A 26,754-nucleotide genomic window follows, 5' to 3' on the forward strand; every position below is an offset into this window, starting at 1 on the left:
TGTTTATAAATCTTAAAAATTGAATTAAGCAATTTCCAAAATGTTAATGTGAATCACGAGAGAAAAAGCAATCAAGAAATGATTTAAAATTCTGAATCTTTATAACCAATTTAGATGGGGGGGGGGGTGAATGTGGAGTATAAACATTTATAAATTTGAATCATTTTATTTTATTGTTATTAATTTTAACTTGTCGATGAATACTACTTTTTGATCCCAAGGTAGGAATATGACCTCTGATCATATCTCAATAGATCATTTGTCAATTATGCAAGGTGAAATGTAATTTTCTTTTAAGAATAACATTTTTAACCAGTTTATAAAAGTTTTTAGACACCCAAATTATATTTTGATTTTAATAGATCATTTGACAAGGGAGGGGGGGGGGGGGAGAATAGTTTATATTTGAGTTTGTTTGGGGGTGGGGGTTCCAAGTCATATATTTGACCATTTTGTAATGTAATTACAAATAAGACTAAGCCATACTACAGTCATGAACATGAATAGTATAGAACAAAACACAAACTAATTCATGTACATGTAAATATACATAGGAAGTATTACAAAACAGATGATTGATATATATCTGGGTTCTTAAATTGAATCATATATCATGTACATATTATATTATTGTTTCTTTGTTCAAGGCATTTAAGATGGTATGTAGGCCATGATCCCAAGTGCTCTTCCTGAAATTATCAATTATCATAAAAACCATTGAGATCCCCACCTTAATCCAAAGATATTATTCCTCCTTAGGTCATGCAGGCGCATCAGATCATTATGGCATGTAAGTCATGACCCTAAGGGGTCATCCTGACCCCCTTAGAATCAGAAATTATCAATTATCTTTAAATTATTGATGTTTGATGATCCTATCTCTATTTAATCTTTATTATTTAGTCTCCCAAATGAAATTTGGAGACTTATTGTTTTTGTATGGTTCTTAATACATGCATTATTATTCTTCATCTTCTTTTTCTTCTTTCCCAATCTGAACTTGTTTCTCAGAGATGGCTGAACAGAATTGTACAAAACTCTAGGATATTATAGGCCTCCATATGTAGATGTGCACCCTGGTTTGATTTTTCTCATTTTAGGTTAGACAACCACTTTTCGGGGAGGGGGGGAGGGGGTGTCAAAAGGGTGTGGGGTCTAACATTGAACCTTGTAGGAAGAATCGTAGACTCTATTGTAAATGGTAACTTGAAAAGATAATTATATAGGGTTTTCATAATCATATATTGGCTGTTACTTGCAATATATAGGGTTTATTAGATCTGACCCCTGGGGTCATCCCCACCCCCAAGGATTTTGAAATTACCATATATATCAGAAACTGTTATAATCATGACCCCTAAACCATATATATTCATGTTTCTGATGTCAAGGCGCATCAAATGTTTTCTGGTTCATGGGCCCTGTGGGTGGTCCTGACCCTCTCAAACAGCAAGTCCCTTAATATCTTCAAAACAGTTGAGATCCCCACCCTTAAACCATATATATTCTTGTTCCTTGTGTCAAGGGGCATCAAACAGTATGTAGGTCATGGGCCACGGGGGTGGTCTTGACCCCCCTTGAACAGGAAGTGCACGAATATCTCGAAAACCGTTGAGATCCCCACCCGTTAACCATATATATTCTTGATCCTTAAAGGGCATCAAAAGGTATGTACCGGTAGGTAATGGGCCTCAGGGTTAAATTTAATTTTTCAAAACCGTAATGCACATCTATGGAACAGTTCCTATCATATCCCAAGATATGATTGTCTATCCATTAAATCATAAAAGGAGTTCTAGGATCTATGGGTTTTTTTAGTGATAAACGTCAATTTTCTGGTATTATTTGACTCCCTGGATGAAATATAAATTTTTAAAACCTTATTGCACATCTATAGGACAGCCCCAATTATATTTCAAGAGATGACGTAGCTACTCCAAAAGTTGTAAGAGGAGTTCTGGGAACCATATTTTTTGTTGCCCACTGATCCCCTTAATGAAAAAAAAAATTCTGGAACCTGATCACGCCTCAATATGACACCCCCAATCATATTCTAGAAGATCATTTGGTTACTGCCAAAAAAAGACTTTTTGAAACCAGTTTTTTTTGTAAAAAAAAAAAAAAAACAACGTCATTTTTCAGCCATTAAATGGCCCCCTAGGACAAAATTGAAAATTCCGAAACCTTATTGCGCATCTATAGGATACCCTAAAACATATTCCAAAAGATGATTTGTCTACTGTTGAAAATGTAGGAGGAGTTCGACGAAGAAGGTTTTTTGTGAAAAAAGCGTCATTTTTTTAACAATTATTTGACCCCCAGGACTAACAGAGAATTTTTGAAACCTTTTTACAAAACAACATGATACCCCAAATCAAACTCCAAGAGTTCAGTTTGCTGGTTTATAAGATGTAAGGGTAGTTTGAGAAAGTAAAACGTGACAGACGGACGGACGAAGGGACGGACGGACGGACGGAACAGGGTAACAACAATATACCCGAACTTTCTTTAGAAAGTGCGGGTATAATTAAGACATTAAAATGCATATAATAGTCCTCGTATTTAAAGCTGACATGAATTCATAAATACGCATCATTTCTCTTTTATCTCCGACTACCGCCCATATTAGTTGTGGCTCATCAATACACACCCCCTATATACATATATCTGCATTCAGGCATTTCATACACCCGAACCTTGGACGAAAAGACGTGTAGAAAAACGTGTTGAACAAAAATAATATGACAACAAGTAAACTGGCAAGGTATATCTAAGCGAACAACGAAGTAGACAGACTGAAACCAAGGCACAGATACTTAAAAAATCCTCGATAATTGTAGACCGCTTCTTGTGTTGTTTTTGTTTATACATTGCATATGCGCAAACCACACACTTTGGCAGATCGAGCAATGTCAATAACAGGATGGACTTTAGAAACTGACCTTTTGTAGAAACCGACGGAACGATGTTACGTGTTACTTTTATGGATTTACTATTATTTAGCTACTGAGTTGGATGTAGTTCGGCCAGTGTTTTTAAAAAGACGCAGACGTTATGCACTCTGTATGAACGACACACGTATTCGATATGCATTCGATGTAAGGGAGCGCAATCTGTGCAAAATAATAATGATACCTTGAAAATCCTTGTAAAGAATAAAAAAAACTTGTATTTTTGTGATTGCTGTTTCCTTATTTCTTTATCACAAACATTTTACTGCAATGTGTAGTTTATGCATTAACAAGTCCGTGCAACCTACATGCCTCGACCGGAAAGCAACCGACGATAGCTTTCTCAACTACTGTAGATACCCCAGGGGCAGTAGAGGAGCGATCGAAACTAATATGGCGACCAAATGCTTTATGCATTCATGTAAGCTTTAACATATAACAAGAATCAAAGGAGAATTTGGTTTTAAGTTGGATTTCAAAAATTATCCTTATTTTAACGGAAGGAACATTTTAACATTTGCAGCCTCCACAACTATAAACATGCTTATTTGATATTTGATTTTAAATAAAACTGTATTGATATAATAATGAAACTATATCCAACAAAATGAAGCTACAAATAACAGTTTAATTCTTTATACAAATAGAATGGATAAAGTTGATATAACATGTTGGTATTTAAAAGTACGAACACTGTAAAGATAAGTACTAGAGAGATAATGACAAACATGAGAGAGGAAGGTAGATACACAGAAATAACAATAAAAGAGTTGATAAACATCAACTTAAATTAAGAGAGTCGGAAAGAAACACAGAAACAGAGGAGCAAGGCATACCTATTTATATTGATAGAGGGAAAAGAAAAATATACATTAATATTGATAGAGGGGGAAGAATAATACACATTTACCTTCATTACAGAGTGCCCCTGTGAATCCACCTGCGCATGTACACGTGAAAGATCCATCGCTGTTGCTGCATGTTCCTCCGTTTTGACATGGATTGTCAAGACATTCATTGATATCTAAAAGTTATTATGACTTTAAGCTGTTATCTCAGCCATAATATAAACTAGAAAAAAAAACAATATAGAATACAAACAAATACAAGAAAGCAACATTAATTAAGACATGAAAATGCATGTAATAGTCCTCCTATTTAAAGCTGACATGAATTCATATATACGCATTATTTCTCTTTTATCTCCGACTACCGCCCATATTAGTTGTGGCTCATCAATACACACCCCCTATATACATGTATCTGTATTCAGGCATTTCATACACCCGAACCTTGGACGAAAAGACGTGTAGAAAAACTTGTTGAACAAAAATAATATGACAAGTAAACTGGCAAGGTATATCTAAGCGAAAAACGAAGTAGACAGACTGAAACCAAGGCACAGATACTTAAAAAATCCTCGATAATTGTAGACCGCTTCCTGTGTTGTTTCTGTTTATACATTGCATATGCGCAAACCACACACTTTGGCAGATCGAGCAATGTCAATAACAGGATGGACTTTAGAAACTGACCTTTTGTAGAAACCGATGGAACGATGTTACGTGTTACTTTTATGGATTTACTATTATTTAGCTACTGAGTTGGATGAAGTTCGGCCAGTGTTTTTAAAAAGACACAGACGTTATACACTCTCTATGAACGACACACGTACTCGATATGCATTCGATGTAAGGGAGCGCAATCTGTGCAAAATAATAATGATACCTTGAAAATTCTTGTAAAGACTAAAAAAAACTTGTATTTTTGTGATTCCTGTTTCCTTTTTTCTTTATCACAAACATTTAACTGCAATGTGTAGTTTATGCATCAACAAGTCCGTGCAACCTACATGCCTCGATTGGAAAGCAACCGACGATAACTTTCTCAACTACTGTAGATACCCCAGGGGCAGTAGAGGAGCGATCGAAACTAATATGGCGACCAAATGGCAGACCTACCTGGCATATCGAGCAATGTCAATAACAGGATGGACTTTAGAAACTGACTTTTTGTAGAAACCGATGGAACGATGTTATGTGTTACTTTTATGGATTTACTATTACATGTATTTAGCTACTGAGTTGGATGTAGTTCGGCCAATGTTTTCAAAAAGACACAGACGTTATACACTCTCTATGAACGACACAGGTATTCGATATGCATTCGATGTAAGGGAACGCAATCTGTGCAAAATAATAATGATATCTTGAAAATTCTTGTAAAGAATAAAAAAAACTTGTATTTTGGTGATTGCTGTTTCCTTATTTCTTTATCACAAACATTTTACTGCAATGTGTAGTTTATGCATTAACAAGTCCGTGCAACCTACATGCCTCGATCGGAAAGCAACCGACGATAACTTTCTCAGCTACTTTAGATACCCCAGTGGCAGTAGAGGAGCGATCGAAACTAATATGGCGACCAAATGCTTTATGCATTCATGTAAGCTTTAACGTATAACAAGAATCAAAGGAGAATTCTTCAGTTGGGTTTCAAAAATTATCCTTATTTTAACGGAAGGAACATTTTAACATTTGCAGCCTCCACAACTATAAACATGCTTATTTGATATTTGATTTTAAATAAAACTGTATTGATATAATAATGAAACTATATCCAACAAAATGAAGCTACAAATAACAGTTTAATTCTTTATACAAATAGAATGGATAAAGTTGATATAACATGTTGGTATTTAAAAGTACGAACACTGTAAAGATAAGTACTAGCACAGGGCGAAAAACCATCTTTAAGCAAGTCCTTAAAGGTGGCTTAAAGGTGACTTAAAGGAGCTTAAAGGCTATACAACCTTTAAGCAGCCTTTAAGTCACCTTTAAGCAAGTGCTTATAGGTCCTTAATGTCCAAACTTCTTTAAGCTACCTTTAAGCCACCTTTAAGCCACCTTTAAGCATCTTTAAGTGGCATTTACGCTCTCTTTACACTGCCTTTACACTGTCTTTAAGTGGCCTTTAAGTCAATATTGATCAAGCTGAACAATAAAAACATATATTAAATGCAAAAGCTCTTTTATAGAGATGGGAGGGGGTCATCCGAGTGATAATATAATTTCCAAGGAAGGGGGGGGGTTCCATGCGGTTTTAATCGTCGCTCCATTAAACACAGATCACTATAATCAGCACCGCTCCGATGGACACAGATTGCCGTTATAAAATTCTTTATAATTTTTGGGGGGTTTCAAAATTATTGTAGGGATGAGCGCAGTCTCTGTATCTTAATATGTGCATAAAACTAATTAAAGTATGTTTGTTTCCTATTATAAATTAATCGGTGAAAAAATATCTCTCTCTCTCTCTCTCTCTCTCTCTCTCTCTCTCTCTCTCTCTCTCTCTCTCTCTCTCAGTTCATCTGGTTATTAAACAAAATAAAGATAATGAACCAAAAATGCATGATTTAATTTGTTAATCGGTTTAAGGTTTGTATTTTTTTTTTCAATTTTCATTATTTCTAACTCTAGATCTGCTAGATACATGTTAAAGATGAAAAGACTCTCAACTGCCTTTGTTATATCGGGCAGGATATTACTGCTTTGTTTGTCTAGACATAGTTTTGTTCGTTTGTGTATATCTAATTAGAGTCTATTGTTTGTCCAACTTAAGAAAACCCCTGGAACTAACACAGAATATACAAGATATACACAACAGTTGTGTCGTGTGCCCAGGTGCACGTTTGTGTATATCTAATTAAAGTCTATTGTTTGTCCAACTTAAGAAAACCCCTGGAACTTACACAGAATATACAAGATATACACAACAGGTGTGTCGTGTGCCCAGGTGCACGTCAGGGTTTCTAAAGGCGTTGAATCTTAGTATGTACGAGTATACGATAAGTCTAGTGAATAAAAGTTAATTTACATTTGTAATTCATTTTCAAAGTATTATTTCCTAGCTCTGGGTTTCAAATATGTTACGTCTACAAATTAACGATACATGTATGTAAGAGTAAAATCTTGAGGCTAATTAATTAATGTACCGGTGATCATAAATAGGGGTTGATTATTTAAATATATGTATAAGGGTAAATATGTCAAATATACCCGGCCTGGCACATCATACAATTGTATGTACAAGTCATTTGCAATTGCCACATGCAGTAAATACGTCACCGGTAATTGGTAATTTTGTTTGTTATAGAATTGATAGTTTAAAAATCATGTACATACAATTACATGTAAATATTTAAACATATTGGAACGGCGCCGCGATCATGAAAACCGGGAAATTGCGGGAAATTGAACAAATACCTTAATAGTATCAATGCATTTAATAAAAGAAATGATTTCATTTTCTTTCTTACATTTTTATAGCTATAAATTAGATGAATTACGTATATCTACTCTGTTTAAATTTATTAACTAAGAAAGCCTACTATAGTGAACCTAACGGTTTCCATTTAGGTATAATATATTTTTGTTCACTGAAGACCAAGTTCCGTATTTCATTCTAAATACATGCATGCATGTAATTTATAAATTAGATATAATTGATTGTTACAAACTGAATGGTTTGTCAAAATCTTTTCAAGTAAACACATTCAATACAGTGATTCAATATCCACTGATATATAGGATATAAAAACGCTTATAAATATGTAAGTTGCCGTGGCGCAGAGGATGTGTGGTGATGCTAGTAAACTAAGGGTGCCGGGTTCAATTCTCACCGCGGTCGGTTTTTTTTTGGTGTTTTTTTTTCATTTTTCTTTATAGAACAAAAACCGTTTTAATACCTTTTCTTTCATAAAGTTAATACATTTTGTTGGAAATTAAGCACAATATTGAATAAAAAAATTTTTAATGGCTTTAAGGTGGCTTAAAGGTAGCTTAAAGGTGGCTTAAAGGTGGCTTAAAGAAGTTTGGACATTAAGGACCTATAAGTTGTCCTTAAAGGTGGCTTAAAGGTGGCTTAAAGATAGTCTTTAAGCTGCCTTTAAGCCATCTTTACGCTTTCTTTAAGCCACCTTTAAGCAATACATATAGCTTAAAGGTAGCTTAAAGGTGGCTTAAAGATCGTCTTTAAGCTACCTTTAAACACCTTTAAGCTATCTTTAAGGAGGACTTAAAGATGGTCATTCATCCTGTGTAGAGAGATAATGACAAACATGAGAGAGGAAGGTAGATACACAGAAATAACAATAAAAGAGTTGATAAACATCAACTTAAATTAAGAGAGTCGGAAAGAAACACAGAAACAGAGGAGCAAGGCATACCTATTTATATTGATAGAGGGAAAAAGAAAAATATACATTAATATTGATAGAGGGGGGAAGAATAATACACATTTACCTTCATTACAGAGTGCCCCTGTGAATCCACCTGCGCATGTACACGTGAAAGATCCATCGCTGTTGCTGCATGTTCCTCCGTTTTGACATGGATTGTCAAGACATTCATTGATATCTAAAAGTTATTATGACTTTAAGCTGTTATCTCAGCCATAATATAAACTAGAAAAAAAAAACAATATAGAATACAAACAAATACAAGAAAGCAACATCAATTAAGACATGAAAATGCATGTAATAGTCCTCCTATTTAAAGCTGACATGAATTCATATATACGCATTATTTCTCTTTTATCTCCGACTACCGCCCATATTAGTTGTGGCTCATCAATACACACCCCCTATATACATGTATCTGTATTCAGGCATTTCATACACCCGAACCTTGGACGAAAAGACGTGTAGAAAAACTTGTTGAACAAAAATAATATGACAAGTAAACTGGCAAGGTATATCTAAGCGAAAAACGAAGTAGACAGACTGAAACCAAGGCACAGATACTTAAAAAATCCTCGATAATTGTAGACCGCTTCCTGTGTTGTTTCTGTTTATACATTGCATATGCGCAAACCACACACTTTGGCAGATCGAGCAATGTCAATAACAGGATGGACTTTAGAAACTGACCTTTTGTAGAAACCGATGGAACGATGTTACGTGTTACTTTTATGGATTTACTATTATTTAGCTACTGAGTTGGATGAAGTTCGGCCAGTGTTTTTAAAAAGACACAGACGTTATACACTCTCTATGAACGACACACGTACTCGATATGCATTCGATGTAAGGGAGCGCAATCTGTGCAAAATAATAATGATACCTTGAAAATTCTTGTAAAGACTAAAAAAAACTTGTATTTTTGTGATTCCTGTTTCCTTTTTTCTTTATCACAAACATTTAACTGCAATGTGTAGTTTATGCATCAACAAGTCCGTGCAACCTACATGCCTCGATTGGAAAGCAACCGACGATAACTTTCTCAACTACTGTAGATACCCCAGTGGCAGTAGAGGAGCGATCGAAACTAATATGGCGACCAAATGGCAGACCTACCTGGCATATCGAGCAATGTCAATAACAGGATGGACTTTAGAAACTGACTTTTTGTAGAAACCGATGGAACGATGTTATGTGTTACTTTTATGGATTTACTATTACATGTATTTAGCTACTGAGTTGGATGTAGTTCGGCCAATGTTTTCAAAAAGACACAGACGTTATACACTCTCTATGAACGACACAGGTATTCGATATGCATTCGATGTAAGGGAACGCAATCTGTGCAAAATAATAATGATATCTTGAAAATTCTTGTAAAGAATAAAAAAAACTTGTATTTTTGTGATTGCTGTTTCCTTATTTCTTTATCACAAACATTTTACTGCAATGTGTAGTTTATGCATTAACAAGTCCGTGAAACCTACATGCCTCGATCGGAAAGCAACCGACGATAACTTTCTCAGCTACTTTAGATACCCCAGTGGCAGTAGAGGAGCGATCGAAACTAATATGGCGACCAAATGCTTTATGCATTCATGTAAGCTTTAACGTATAACAAGAATCAAAGGAGAATTCTTCAGTTGGGTTTCAAAAATTATCCTTATTTTAACGGAAGGAACATTTTAACATTTGCAGCCTCCACAACTATAAACATGCTTGTTTGATATTTGATTTTAAATAAAACTGTATTGATATAATTATGAAACTATATCCAACAAAATGAAGCTACAAATAACAGTTTAATTCTTTATACAAATAGAATGGATAAAGTTGTTATAACTTGTTGGTATTTAAAAGTACGAACACTGTAAAGATAAGTACTAGAGAGATAATGACAAACATGAGAGAGGAAGGCAGATACACAGAAATAACAATGAAAAAGTTGATAAACATCAACTTAAATTATGAGAGTCGGAAAGAAACACAGAAACAGAGGAGCAAAGCATACCTATTTATATTGATAGAGGGAAAAGAAAAGTATACATTAATATTGATAGAGGGGGGAAGAATAATACACATTTACCTTCATTACAGAGTGCCCCTGTGAATCCACCTGCGCATGTACACGTGAAAGATCCATCGCTGTTGCTGCATGTTCCTCCGTTTTGACATGGATTGTCAAGACATTCATTGATATCTAAAAGTTATTATGACTTTAAGCTGTTATCTCAGCCATAATATAAACTAGAAAAAAAAAACAATATAGAATACAAACAAATACAAGAAAGCAACATCAATTAAGACATGAAAATGCATGTAATAGTCCTCCTATTTAAAGCTGACATGAATTCATATATACGCATTATTTCTCTTTTATCTCCGACTACCGCCCATATTAGTTGTGGCTCATCAATACACACCCCCTATATACATGTATCTGTATTCAGGCATTTCATACACCCGAACCTTGGACGAAAAGACGTGTAGAAAAACTTGTTGAACAAAAATAATATGACAAGTAAACTGGCAAGGTATATCTAAGCGAAAAACGAAGTAGACAGACTGAAACCAAGGCACAGATACTTAAAAAATCCTCGATAATTGTAGACCGCTTCCTGTGTTGTTTCTGTTTATACATTGCATATGCGCAAACCACACACTTTGGCAGATCGAGCAATGTCAATAACAGGATGGACTTTAGAAACTGACCTTTTGTAGAAACCGATGGAACGATGTTACGTGTTACTTTTATGGATTTACTATTATTTAGCTACTGAGTTGGATGAAGTTCGGCCAGTGTTTTTAAAAAGACACAGACGTTATACACTCTCTATGAACGACACACGTACTCGATATGCATTCGATGTAAGGGAGCGCAATCTGTGCAAAATAATAATGATACCTTGAAAATTCTTGTAAAGACTAAAAAAAACTTGTATTTTTGTGATTCCTGTTTCCTTTTTTCTTTATCACAAACATTTAACTGCAATGTGTAGTTTATGCATCAACAAGTCCGTGCAACCTACATGCCTCGATTGGAAAGCAACCGACGATAACTTTCTCAACTACTGTAGATACCCCAGTGGCAGTAGAGGAGCGATCGAAACTAATATGGCGACCAAATGGCAGACCTACCTGGCATATCGAGCAATGTCAATAACAGGATGGACTTTAGAAACTGACTTTTTGTAGAAACCGATGGAACGATGTTATGTGTTACTTTTATGGATTTACTATTACATGTATTTAGCTACTGAGTTGGATGTAGTTCGGCCAATGTTTTCAAAAAGACACAGACGTTATACACTCTCTATGAACGACACAGGTATTCGATATGCATTCGATGTAAGGGAACGCAATCTGTGCAAAATAATAATGATATCTTGAAAATTCTTGTACAGAATAAAAAAAACTTGTATTTTTGTGATTCCTGTTTCCTTATTTCTTTATCACAAACATTTTACTGCAATGTGTAGTTTATGCATTAACAAGTCCGTGCAACCTACATGCCTCGATCGGAAAGCAACCGACGATAACTTTCTCAGCTACTTTAGATACCCCAGTGGCAGTAGAGGAGCGATCGAAACTGATATGGCGACCAAATGCTTTATGCATTCATGTAAGCTTTAACGTATAACAAGAATCAAAGGAGAATTCTTAAGTTGGGTTTCAAAAATTATCCTTATTTTAACGGAAGGAACATTTTAACATTTGCAGCCTCCACAACTATAAACATGCTTATTTGATATTTGATTTTAAATAAAACTGTATTGATATAATAATGAAACTATATCCAACAAAATGAAGCTACAAATAACAGTTTAATTCTTTATACAAATAGAATGGATAAAGTTGTTATAACTTGTTGGTATTTAAAAGTACGAACACTGTAAAGATAAGTACTAGAGAGATAATGACAAACATGAGAGAGGAAGGCAGATACACAGAAATAACAATAAAAGAGTTGATAAACATCAACTTAAATTAAGAGAGTCGGAAAGAAACACAGAAACAGAGGAGCAAGGTATACCTATTTATATTGATAGAGGGAAAAGAAAAATATACATTAATATTGATAGAGGGGGGAAGAATAATACACATTTACCTTCATTACAGAGTGCCCCTGTGAATCCACCTGCGCATGTACACGTGAAAGATCCATCGCTGTTGCTGCATGTTCCTCCGTTTTGACATGGATTGTCAAGACATTCATTGATATCTAAATTTTATTATGATTTTAAGCTGTTATCTCAGCCATAATATAAACTAGAAAAAAAAACAATATAGAATACAAACAAATACAAGAAAGCAACATCAATTAAGACATTAAAATGCATGTAATAGTCCTCGTATTTAAAGCTGACATGAATTCATAAATACGCATTATTTCTCTTTTATCTCCGACTACCGCCCATATTAGTTGTGGCTCATCAATACACACCCCCTATATACATTTGTTTTCCCTTGGACTGAAATTTCACATTTTCATTGGTTTAAACATAGCACGTGATTGCCTCATATATCTCTATATTTGTTCGGTGAGAATTAATATTAGGCAATATGGCCGTCATTGATCGACGCTTCGCTTACTCATCTCGACATTTCATGGTATTTAATACATAAACCGCATGCCGTAAGTTCTTAAAGTATTTGGAGTAGTTGCCCTTTGAAATTCTTTAAAATTAGAGTAGTTGCCCTTAGAATATTGACGTCACATTGTTTTGTCTGGAGCAGAACAAAATGGCAGCGTCGAAATTTGCTCAAATCTCTGCAGAGGAAAGGGAGGAAACATTTAAAATTGAATAGCAACAAAACATTGTAGGTAAACATGGGGAAGCAAAGATTTTAAAAGAGTATTTGAAAGGTGAGATGGAAAATTTTGAAGAGTTTAAATGAGTTAAATTGGACGAGATGTTAGGCATCTTGTACATGGCTGTGCCATGATCATCGCTATATGTGAATAAAATATGTCGCTTGATAGTCCTCGGGAAAACAAAACACTTATTAGGTTAGTTACTGACTCACTACGGAGATATATTGGGTTGATTAATCCCATAGATGGCTCGGCTTCGCCTCGCCATCTATGAGATTGATCAACCCAATATATCTCCGTAGTGAGTCAGTAACTAACCTAATAAGTAATAGTATCTGTATTCAGGCATTTCATACACCCGAACCTTGGACGAAAAGACGTGTAGAAAAACTTGTTGAACAAAACTAATATGACAAGTAAACTGGCAAGGTATATCTAAGCGAACAACGAAGTAGACAGACTGAAACCAAGGCACATATACTTAAAAAATCCTCGATAATTGTAGACCGCTTCCGGTGTTGTTTCTGTTTATACATTGCATATGCGCAAACCACACACTTTGGCAGATCAAGCAATGTCAATAACAGGATGGACTTTAGAAACTGACCTTTTGTAGAAACCGATGGAACGATGTTACGTGTAACTTTTATGGATTTACTATTATTTAGCTACTGAGTTGGATGTAGTTTGGCCAGTGTTTTTAAAAAGACACAGACGTTATACACTCTCTATGAACGACACACGTATTCGATATGCATTCGATGTAAGGGAGCGCAATCTGTGCAAAATAATAATGATACCTTGAAAATTCTTGTAAAGACTAAAAACATTGTATTTTTGTGATTCCTGTTTCCTTTTTTCTTTATCACAAACATTTAACTGCAATGTGTTGTTTATGCATCAACAAGTCCGTGCAACCCACATGCCTCGATCGGAAAGCAACCGACGATAACTTTCTCAACTACTGTAGATACCCCAGTGGCAGTAGAGGAGCGATCGAAACTAATATGGCGACCAAATGGCAGACCTACCTGGCATATCGAGCAATGTCAATAACAGGATGAACTTTAGAAACTGACTTTTTGTAGAAACCGATGGAACGATGTTATGTGTTACTTTTATGAATTTACTATTATTTAGCTACTGAGTTGGATGTAGTTCGGCCTATGTTTTCAAAAAGACACAGACGTTATACACTCTCTATGAACGACACAGGTATTCGATATGCATTCGATGTAAGGGAACGCAATCTGTGCAAAATAATAATGATATCTTGAAAATTCTTGTAAAGAATAACAAAAACTTGTATTTTTGTGATTGCTGTTTCCTTATTTCTTTATCACAAACATTTTACTTCAATGTGTAGTTTATGCATTAACAAGTCCGTGCAACATACATGCCTCGATCGGAAAGCAACCGACTATAACTTTCTCAACTACTGTAGATACCCCAGTGGCAGTAGAGGAGCGATCGAAACTAATACGGCGACCAAATGCTTTATGCATTCATGTAAGCTTTAACATATAACAAGAATCAAAGGAGAATTTGGTTTTAAGTTGGATTTCAAAAATTATCCTTATTTTAACGGAAGGAACATTTTAACATTTGCAGCCTCCACAACTATAAACATGCTTATTTGATATTTGATTTTAAATAAAACTGTATTGATATAATAATGAAACTATATCCAACAAAATGAAGCTACAAATAACAGTTAAATTCTTTATACAAATAGAATGGATAAAGTTGTAATAAAATGTTGGTATTTAAAAGTACGAACACTGTAAAGATAAGTACTAGAGAGATAATGACAAACATGAGAGAGGAAGGCAGATACACAGAAATAACAATGAAAGAGTTGATAAACATCAACTTAAATTAAGAGAATCGGAAAGAAACACAGAAACAGAGGAGCAAGGCATACCTATTTATATTGATAGAGGGAAAAGAAAAATATCCATTAATATTTATAGAGGGGGAAAGAATTATATACTTTTACCTTCATTACAGAGTGCCCCTGTGAATCCACCTGCGCATGTACACGTGAAAGATCCATCGCTGTTGCTGCATGTTCCTCCGTTTTGACATGGATTGTCAAGACATTCATTGATATCTAAAAGTTATTATGATTTTAAGCTGTTATCTCAGCCATAACATAAACTAGCACAGGATGAATGACCATCTTTAAGTCCTCCTTAAAGATAGCTTAAAGGTGTTTAAAGGTAGCTTAAAGACGATCTTTATGCCATCTTTAAGCTACCTTTAAGCTATATGTATTGCTTAAAGGTGGCTTAAAGAAAGCGTAAAGATGGCTTAAAGGCAGCTTAAAGACTATCTTTAAGCCACCTTTAAGCCACCTTTAAGGACAACTTATAGGTCCTTAATGTCCAAACTTCTTTAAGCCACCTTTAAGCCACCTTTAAGCCATTAAAAAAATTAATTCAATATTGTGCTTAATTTCCAACAAAATGTATTAACTTTATGAAAGAAAAGGTATTAAAATGGTTTTTGTTCTAGAAAGAAAAATGAAAATAAAAACACCAAAAAAAACGCCCACGGGGAGAATTGAACCCGGGACTCTTAGTTTACTAGCATCACCACACATCCTCTGCGCCACGGCAACATACACATATAAGAGCGTTTTTATATCCTATATATCAGTGGATATTGAATCACTGTATTGAATGTGTTTACTTGAAAAGATTTTGACAAACCATTCAGTTTGTAACAATCAATTATATCTAATTAATAAATTACATGCATGCATGTATTTAGAATGAAATACGGAACTTGGTCTTCAGTGAACAAAAATATATTATACCTAAATGGAAACCGTTAGGTTCACTATAGTAGGCTTTCTTACATGTAGTTAATAAATTTAAACCAAGTAGATATACGTTCATCTTATTTATAGCTATAAAAATGTAAGAAAGAAAATTAAAATAATTTCTTTTATTAAATGCATTGATACTATTAGGGTATTTGTTCAATTTCCCGCAATTTCCCGGTTTTCATGATCGCGGCGCCGTTCCAATATGTTTAAATATTTACATGTAATTGTATGTACATGATTTATAAACTATCAATTCTATAACAAACAAAATTACCAATTACCAGTGACGTATTTACTGCATGTGGCAATTGCAAATGACTTGTACATACAATTGTATGATGTGCCAGGCCGGGTATATTTGACATATTTACCCTTATACATATATTTAAATAATCAACCCTTATTTATGATCACCGGTACATTAATTAATGAGCCTCAAGATTTTACTCTTACATACATGTATCGTTAATTTGTAGACGTAACATCTTTGAAACCCAGAGCTAGGAAATAATACTTTGAAAATGAATTACAAATGTAAATTAACTTTTATTCACTAGACTTATCGTATACTCGTACATACTCAGATTCAACGCGTTTAGAAACCCTGACGTGCACCTGGGCACACGACACACCTGTTGTGTATATCTTGTATATTCTGTGTTAGTTCCAGGGGTTTTCTTAAGTTGGACAAACAATAGACTTTAATTAGATATACACAAACATGCACCTGGGCACACGACACAACTGTTGTGTATATCTTGTATATTCTGTGTTAGTTCCAGGGGTTTTCTTAAGTTGGACAAACAATAGACTCTAATTAGATATACACAAACGAACAAAACTATGTCTAGACAAACAAAGCAGTAATATCCTGCCCGATATAACAAAGGCAGTTGAGTGTCTTTTCATCTTTAACATGTATCTAGCAGATCTAGAGTTAGAAATAATGAAAATTGAAAAAAAAAATACAAACCTTAAACCGATTAACAAATTAAATCATGCATTTTTGGTTCATTATCTTTATTTTGTTTAATAACCGGATGAACTGAGAGAGAGAGAGAGAGAGAGAGAGAGAGAGAGAGAGAGAGAGAGAGAGAGAGAGATTTTCACCGATTAATTTATAATAGAAAACAAACATACTTTAATTAGTTTTATGCACATATTAAGATACAGAGACTGCGCTCATCCCTACAATAATTTTGAAACCCCCAAAAAATTATAAAGAATTTTATAACGGCAATCTGTGTCCATCGGAGCGGTGCTGATGATAGCGATCTGCGTTTAATGGAGCGATCACTCGGATGACCCCCTCCCATCTCTATAAAAGAGCTTTTGCATTTAATATATGTTTTAATTGTTCAGCTTGATCAATATTGACTTAAAGGCCACTTAAAGACAGTGTAAAGGCAGTGTAAAGAGAGCGTAAATGCCACTTAAAGATGCTTAAAGGTGGCTTAAAGAAGTTTGGACATTAAGGACCTATAAGCACTTGCTTAAAGGTGACTTAAAGGCGGCTTAAAGGTTGTATAGCCTTTAAGCTCCTTTAAGTCACCTTTAAGCCACCTTTAAGGACTTGCTTAAAGATGGTTTTTCGCCCTGTGTAGAAAAAACAATATAAAATACAAACAAATACAAGAAAGCAACATCAATTAAGACATTAAAATGCATGTAATAGTCCTCCTATTTAAAGCTGACATGCCATAAATACGCATTATTTCTCTTTTATCTCCGACTACCGCCATATTAGTTGTGGCTCATCGATACACATCCCCTATATACATGTATCTGCATTAAGGCATTTCATACACCCGAACCTTGAACGAAAAGACGTGTAGAAAAACGTGTTGAACATAAATAATATAACAACAAGTAAACTGGCAAGGTATATCTCAGCGAACAACGAAGTAGACAGACTGAAACCAAGGCACAGATACTTAAAAAATCCTCAATAATTGTAGACCGCTTCCTGTGTTGTTTCTGTTTAAACATTGTAAGGCCAATCACTATTTTTTGTGGAAATAACTAGTCAGATTTAGTGCATTTTTCACCATAGTGATTTCTCTGAGATTTCAACCCTTCTTAATATCCGCGTATTTTTCTTGATTGTTCAGCTTTTTAGACGACCCCCAGCTAATTCCCTGCAAAGGGTTTACTTTCCATACCGTGCACATGCTACAATATCACATGTCCGAAACTTACTGGTTAAAAGTCTACTATGTCCTATCCACCTTTTTTATGTAATTTAACGCCAATCTGTAACTTGCATTTCATTGTGTGAAGTCAACACAACAGTCATAGTCGCAAGTTTCGTATATTGCAAATTAATTTAACAACTATAATATTTCTGAGAGAGAAAAGGATGGGAGAGAAAAAAAAAGAGAGAATTAACCTTCAATACAGAGTGCCCCTGTGAACTCGAAAGATCCATCGTTGTTATTGCACGTTCCTCGGTTGTGACATGGATTATCCAGACATTCATTAATATTTTATGAAATTTTATGACTCAAAACATTTAAACCTTCAATTTCATAAGTCAGACATTGAAAGAAACATCGTATTAAAAAAGGAGAATGATTAATATTGTCTTACAAAGCGCGTCAAAATCATAATATAAGAAGAGTTTATAATGTTACTTTTTTTGTTTGATTATACCGGCATTTTAAACATGACCCAGATTTAATCAATACTAATAATGCTTTAATAAATATTTCGAACTAGTCTGTTAAGAAGCTGTTTGTATTTTGCATAATTCGTTAAATTTGTTGATGTATATACAGCAAAATGTGCCACATACGTTAAACATGTGTGATACGTATGTGACCTCACTTACGCGTGATTTAAGTAACACATGTGTATAACGTATGTTAATGAACATATGTGAAAAGTATGTGTTAGACATACGTGATACATTCCATACGTTTTACGTATGTGGATCCAACGTACGTTTTTCATATGAATTACATACGTATCACATGTAAATTGCTTTAAATTAAATTACTTGAATTTTTTTTTTATTTTTCAGTTCATTCTTGTTATACTTCATCTTGCTGCTTGATTCACTTCAGTTGATTACTCAGATACTTCAGTGGATCTTTGGAAGCATTGATTTTGCTTTTCCAGCTACTTGTAAATTTAATTTTGTAAAAGAGTATCTTCAGCTTAATATTTTGGCAAAAAAGCCCCCTTCACAACAGAATAAATAAAGATAACAACCGTAGATACACATGTACATGTACAAATTTCACAAATAAATCTGTTCCATTTTCCCCCTAAAGATTACCCTAGCGTCTTCTCAAAAAACAAGGAACATTAAAATGTACTAAACTTTGTTGACAATCTCGACAGTTTAAAACATATGTTTTCCACGTGTAAAATGTAGGGCGTAACACATTTTCTAGTTCCTTACCTTCATCACAAATTTTCCCGGTCCATCCGGCGTCACATGTACAGTTGAATGAGCCGGGTGTGTTTATACATGTGGCTCCATTGAGGCAAGGATCACTCTGGCATTCATCAACATCTTGAAATATTTAAATGATATTAAAATGATTACAATGACTTGATCAACTGCAAGTTTTCTTATTGGAAACGCGGACGTTTTTCTACATGCGTTGACAGGACAGCCGATGCCTAACTCTGCCGTTTAAGTATAACAAAACATACTAGAGCTGGACTATCGATTAATAGTCTTCTTTAATGATACATGTATTTCGTTACCCTAATAATATTTTGCATCTCACGTTTTAAAACTGATGGACAACAAATGATATCAATCTTAAAAACAACCACCAAAATAGAAGTAAGTCCAAACATTTAAAGCTTTGAATTCATTTTTTTTCATTTGATAATCATGTTAAACATTAAATACTTCAGTATCAAAGAAAGCAAAATCTTATTTGATGCTTGATACGTTGCCTTTAATTTGATACATACAATGTAATACAAACTGTATACAGGGAAATGTTTGGCCACGTTTTAATTTCGCTCCGTTTGCGCCGTCGTTGTCAGCGGGCAAATTCAAGACTGGACGAATTTCAATATTTGATATTATCTCGCTTTAATCACAACTGTGTCTGGGCGAATTCAAGACGGGGCGAAACCGTTTGCAAGTAAAAGGGGCGGAAATAACCCTGTATACAGTAAGAGTATTACTCAATGAACATAATTTACTAATACGATATAAATAAGTTTTTAGACTTATATGGCTAATAGATGTATAGGCGAAAACACAACGATAACAAATCAAAGAGAGAAGAGGGTACATATCAAATTTATTTTAACGAGCCAGAATTATAAGCAATTGAGAGAGAGAGAGAGAGAGAGAGAGAGAGAGAGAGAGAGAGAGATTACCTTCATTACAAAGTGTCCCTCTCCAACCATGTGCACACATACAAGTGAAAGATCCATTGTTGTTACTGCATGTTCCTCCATTCTGACATGGATTGTTCAGACATTCATCAATATCTTTTAAAATTTAGAATTTGAATAAATTATGACCAGTTTTGCTTCTTTTAACTAACATAATTAAAGATGCATGGGTTTATATTCGAATTTATATTCAACCATTGCGAATATGTTATCGTAAACATTGTATATGGAGAAACTCTAATTTCACATTTTGCTTAGAGATGTGCTTGCATTGTCACATATTAATGAAAATATAAAAATCATACGAGGTTAAAAAATATTCTCCATACAAAATCGATTAACTAAGTTAAGAAAAGTTCTTTTGCTAGCATATTATTAATGAAATGTCTGCGTATGTAAACCCGTTAGTAGTAAAATTTTCATCAGATAACAATTTTGCAACGACAAAAATTGAATAAAATAACAACATTAACAGCCCTCTCCCCCCTTTTTTTAACAGAATTTATCGACATTATTATGATATTCGGTCATATTTGATACACAGTTTAAATTTTGTTAAAAAAAACCCAAAAAACTCTGCCTTTTTTTCTTTTCCAAATCAATATATAGTAACATGTACACGTTTCATACTTTTTAAAGGAAAAAAAGTATTGATACATTAATTACAGAAGATATTCGTATTTTAAAAAGACGTAAAAGCAAGGTTCAGACATAGGCTTATCATCTTCCATCTTTATTAGAAAATATTAGGTACTTTCCATAATATGAATTGATAAAAGCCTACGACATTGGAAGAATCAATGTTAAAATTTATGTGTTCTAGATTCAAGTGCAGACCGGAGAAGGTTGTGCCTGATAATGATTTTAATGCAGACCAAGAATATACATTGCAAAAGGTACAGAAAACAAAAATGTTAAAATATTCAATACGTGTAGATATGAATGCATTGTTTTTTCCATGGTTTACGTATATCATTATTAAAAAGATTTGTCCTTTAAAAATGTCATACATACTTTAGTGCGAATTTTTTTGCGTAGTTGTACGTGTTTTATTTCATGTTTATTGGAACATTTCAATTGTCAATCAATTTATTTACTTATACAACTGTTTGCAAACATTAGGCATAATAACACTTTCACTGCGTTGTTCTAAACTGTTGGCATTGCTGGTGCCGTGAATGTGGCTCAGTACTCGTGATATCGAAAAACAATAGTAAACCCGTTTCATTTTCCATGTTGTGTTACTGGAACCAAAAAACTTAATTCCTTGGTTTCATTTACAAGATTTAAAATACCATTTTTCATTCAAAACTAAAGATTAATAATTTATTTCTTCACTTATCCGAATAGCATATTCACCTGTACAGACAATGTTGTATTTCCACTCTCCGTTTGACTGACAGTTCAGCCGTCCTGAACCAGACTGGGAGTATCCGTCAGAACACGAGGCGTGTATCCTCCTGCGTATACCAATGGCGTCCTCACGTCGTGTTGTATTCAAGTTTATTCCTTTTTGATCAGGTATTCCACAATCTTATGAATAAAGACACACAATTAACAATGTAATCTTTCACTGAAATTAATATGATTAATACCTATGATAAGAGGCTACATTTTACTTTTACAAAAAAGACACGACAGTGTTGTCAATTTTTCTAGTCTATTGTGATATTTTCTTCAACTGACAGTTTGTTTAATTAATATTTATATCTAACAATTTATACTCCTAGAAGTATTATAGTATATTGTGTTAAATTAAAACATAATACTTGTCGACAAACGGTCTTTTATATATTTCGTTTAGATTATTTATTTTGTTAAAAAAATAGCTCTCTTTGACACTTGAAATTTTTACAATATGCGTAAGGAAAACCAATTATGTACATGTAACACGTGTATATTTTTAATGGTATCTATTTGCATTAAAGAAAGGTACCGGATGATTTTACCTGACAAAACACATTCAAAAAAATTTTGCTCGGAATATCTCTTGTGTTTACATGTCTGGTTGATTTCACAGGTTGAGTTCGAACAAGCTCCAGCCAGCTCCTACCAAAGTAAAACAATAATGAACACGAGAGTTCACTGTAAATGTAACTTATTTAACCTATTCTTAAATGTTCATTGTTTATATAAATGTACAGTTTATATGTATATTTGCGTAATTATTTAAAAAATTGTATGCAACAGAGTTTTGAAGGTTTTAAAGTGGATCACTAAGATGACAAATTTTACAATATTGTTTTATTATAAACCATTTTTTATAACATTTTCTAAGAATATTTTAAAAGCCGATTCACATATTCTATTTCATTGTCAAATTGGTTGAGACTACCATTTAAAAATATCTCTTTTCCTTTTTTTTTGGCTATCAAACTGTTGATTTTGGATGCCAGAGGAAATAAATATATCTGGCTTGATTTTCAGGTTCGTGTGTATTTTCGATGTCAACAAACTGTCTTGCATAAAAGCGGTTTAAGTTTCATATCACGTAGCCAATCCACGATATGTATTGACTTTTGTTAAACTGGTCGACAAAATTTATTGATTTTAGTTAAACATGCTTTACTGCGTCTTTTTTTTTTTAAATCATCCAATTAATTTATGCATCAATCCTCTTGGTATCAATAAAATATAGAGACTACAAAGATGTTTTTTTTCTGATGCCAATGTAAATATTAGGGACTTAGCCAACAATTACTCTCCACATCGTACACATTTAAATGGGAAACTAAATAATTTATAATTCTAACGTAATGTTGACCTACATATGATAGTCAGGTAAAACGTAAAAGATTACACGGACAACTTGTGTCCTGACTCTCAACCTCTAATCTAAATCTTAAACTCTGGCTTTGACTAAAGAAAAAAAAAAGAAAAAAAAAATTGATTGGCGTGACTCTAAATATTTGAAATGTATAAATTATCCAACCAGATAATATTTCTTTAATCGCCCAGTTAAACGACTATCAATTCACCTACGTAAATCGGCTGACTGTTATGTTATTACATTAACTCTATTTGTGTCAAACACACATGTAAGATGAACACTATTGCCTTTCAATCCTCACGTTCTAACAAATATATGTTCCTAAAGCTATATTTGATTACTTTGATCGTCTATTTCTTTGTTACAGTTGAGACAAGCTCGATAAACATTTGGTTACATTCTAACACATCACAATCAGGAGGAATTTCCAACAAGCTTAAACTGTAGAAAATAACCGCAACATCCAAAATATACATTTTACATGGTAATAACAAACTCAGAAACGTTACACATGTCTAGAATTGTATCGTTTATTTATGTTTATAAATGATGCAAAACATGAAAAAAGCAGTGTATTTATTCATCAACAATTCATTTTAAATGCTTACTTTGCTAAAACTTTACAATTAAATTTAAGAATATCAAAAACGAACCCACTTAAAGTTAAATGAACTGTTTCCGCCACTTCCTTTTTCACCATGAGAACGGTAGTCTAAAAACGCATTTTAAAAAAAACCATTTACTTTTTAGTGACGATCTCTTTTTTCATTGCAGATATAATATTTGGTTGAATCTTAATAGTATTTTTAAGCAACTCAAAACGCTAGAATTGTTGATGCAGATTTAAAAAAGAAATTAAAACTACAATCTTGATCATAATAAATATAGGGAATATAGGGAGCTATCAGGAAAGAAAACCATATCACAATACGATGGTTGTTATTATGTGTACTCTTTAGGATGACGTATGTTTTAATATATGACTACCAATTGAAAACAAGTATGCCAAAAATCATATGATTTTGAAGTTGTTTTCAAAAGATACAGCGAATTTTATTTCGCATGAATTGGATTTACGGAACACCATTTCTCATTTCCACAACGTCAGGTGACGCCAAACTACTGATAGCCAATTTAAACCTGCCACTCTTTCTCAAAGTAAGCATCTTTTAGTCCACACACTTTTCATGCCATTAACCTATTTAAAAAATTCTCGTTCACATCATTATTTGTCAAATTTTTGTTCAATGTCTTTTGTGTCAAATCGTAGATTATGTAGGTCTGAGAATCTCTGTCCACGCAGTTTCGACTTTATTGATAAGGAAAATGACCAAAACTTATTGTGATCTCTTACATGTATTTGGTTTATTCTTATGCGGTTAAAATGTAAATTTTCTTAATAAGGAAAATGCGTACAAAGTGCTAAACAATAAAAATTGACATGCTCCGTGAAACATATCTTATCAAAATAATTAATCTGTGTATTTTTTAAGGTGCATTCAAAAATAAACTAATCTTTACATATTTCTTAGAAAATACGTCACGATTAAATATGAAAGGTTTTGTTGGTATCATGCGAACCTGTCCGCGAACTTTTCTAACAACCCTCGTAGTCGTAATATTCAAATAAATCATACTTGATTCGATAGCTGTGTCAGAGACGATATAAACAGGTTAGTTGATAGTAAATAACCATTTAAACATATTTACCTTAGGCCAGTGCCCCCTTTCACTGTATACCCATCCAGCACTGTCCATGTAGTTAGTCTCCGCTGTCGTCTTATTTTCGTAATTGATTTCACAGTAATTAGCCCCTTTGAAATAGTTGACTGATTTACACCGTGGTGTCACCATACATTCCGTCACACAGTCCAAGAAACTGACTTCTGTAAATGACTGGATCAGTTTCCTGTCCAATCTGTGTCCTCGCTGAAGTTGAGAGAAGCCCGGTTTTAGGCTGCCATAACACGGCACAAGGACGGTTATTAAAAGCCACGGACATCGGAAGATTTGGAACAACAACATTGTACTATATAAAGATATAGGTTTCCTCCCAATCTTGAACAGTGCGACTTACGCTTCAAAATAATAATAATTTGGACAACATGAGTTTGTTTTTCATATAGAGTTTGTGATGTACATTTTTGATTTATTGATTAATATGTAACCAATAGGCACCAAAATGTTGAGGTAAATAATTAATCGGTAATCAATCACTAAGGAAAATAAGCAATTTTGTAGTTTTTATTAATTTTAGTCAATCTACCTTTGCTAAGGTTACACTGAATCTTGAGGGACTATTATGTTCTTTTAATGTAGTATTCTGCACTTATTATCACATTTTATTTATTTTCTTTCTCTTTCTCCCCTTCTATGTCTTTACGCTATATTTCTCCTTCTTTATATATATGTTCTATAGTATGTTATTGTGACGGTGTGATTTTTATTGGGTACGAAATACTTTGCAATGTGATCAATTTTTGATATTTTTTAATACACCAAATATCTGCATAGTTCTTAGTTTTAGTTATATTCAGTACTTTTTCTATACATTAATATCATACGTGTTCATACTTAATGCACGTTTGATAAACAAGTCAAGATTTTTCACGTCTTTTATCAATCTCACATGTATCCATGTTTACGTATGTCAAATATTTTAAAATCTGGATTAATCCTTAACTCGTATTTTTTTTTATTGTTTTTATATATGTTAATATTCATTAACACGAGCAGTGTTCCATTGAAGCAAACGTCCCGAAAAACTATACCTTTTTCTACCTTGAACAACTTGAATTGAGCATTCTTAAATAATAACGTGGACGGTATTAGCTTGTTTTTTTTTAACTAGATTTTGTAATTCACATTATGGACGATGTTTACACAGGGGTTGAGTTATTATAAAGTTCAGTGTCATGAGTAAAATTTGTTCTTAACACTAAAAGTATTTATGAAATGAAATATTATTGACAAACCATTCGATATTTTACTTTATTATGGAATTAGGCTCAAACAAAGTTGGACAAAGTTAGCAAAACAAAGGAAATTCGGACTAAAATTTTTAGATTTTGTTTTTCACTGAATATTTCTGGTAGTACTGTAATATTCAAAGAAAAGATGTTATTTGTTAGTAAACTCAATATTGCATATTTTCTGTTGGTTTTATCTCACTTTTTTTAGATATTCGAATGGCTCACACTACAAATATATTTTTAAAAAAGATAAAAGACACCATATTTTAACATTTTGATCCTTGACCTCACATAAAGTTTATGCCTGCAAACCAAGGCGTTTCAGTGTAAAACTTACCAAATCATAAATAAAAAATTGTTAGCTTTATTAACCTAAGTACATAGATCGTAAAGGTTTTATGAATGACCCTCATGATAGCCCTGGCAAAATGCAGTAATTCAGATCAAGCTGTTTTAAAAAAAAATTTTTAAATGTAACGGTGGTCTGTTATTCTCCACTTTAATTTTCCCGGATTATCAAGAGATGCTAGTTCATACTCAATTAAGAACAGCAGCAACAACATCATTCTAATGAACTCCTTAACAGAGTCAGAAAATACAAAAATCGCAAAAATGGGTGAAATCAAAGAGTCACGATTAAAAATGAACCCCCTTTTTGTGTAATTATTAATCATGTTATCTTTACTCTCGGTTAAGAAGAAAACAATATCACCGTAAAAGGTTTTTTTTAGCTAATCTGAGCTGAAAGCTCCAGTGAATTTTTCTGATCACCTTTTTCCGCCGTCCATCGGTCTGTCCGGTTTTT

General features: G+C 33.5%; 1 protein-coding gene across 1 annotated transcript in view; it reads right to left on the bottom strand.

The window, feature by feature from the left end:
• Window positions 1–25,010, bottom strand: part of LOC128172644 (neurogenic locus notch homolog protein 1-like) — a 61,380-nt gene extending 36,370 nt beyond the window's left edge. Inside the window, exons 1-10 of the mRNA XM_052838419.1 lie at window positions 24,688–25,010; window positions 22,157–22,256; window positions 21,567–21,740; window positions 20,190–20,303; window positions 19,246–19,359; window positions 15,006–15,119; window positions 12,299–12,412; window positions 10,277–10,390; window positions 8,255–8,368; window positions 3,862–3,975 (exon numbers count right to left, since the gene is read on the bottom strand). Of these exons, the coding sequence (XP_052694379.1) occupies window positions 3,862–3,975; window positions 8,255–8,368; window positions 10,277–10,390; window positions 12,299–12,412; window positions 15,006–15,119; window positions 19,246–19,359; window positions 20,190–20,303; window positions 21,567–21,740; window positions 22,157–22,256; window positions 24,688–25,002 (1,387 nt within the window). The 5' untranslated portion in view covers window positions 25,003–25,010. The remainder of the gene's footprint in view (window positions 1–3,861; window positions 3,976–8,254; window positions 8,369–10,276; window positions 10,391–12,298; window positions 12,413–15,005; window positions 15,120–19,245; window positions 19,360–20,189; window positions 20,304–21,566; window positions 21,741–22,156; window positions 22,257–24,687) is intronic.
• Between the last annotated feature and the right edge of the window lie 1,744 nt (window positions 25,011–26,754).

This window comes from Crassostrea angulata, chromosome 2, assembly GCF_025612915.1.
Source record: "Crassostrea angulata isolate pt1a10 chromosome 2, ASM2561291v2, whole genome shotgun sequence".
In the NCBI taxonomy this organism is placed as follows: Eukaryota; Metazoa; Mollusca; class Bivalvia; order Ostreida; family Ostreidae; genus Magallana; species Magallana angulata.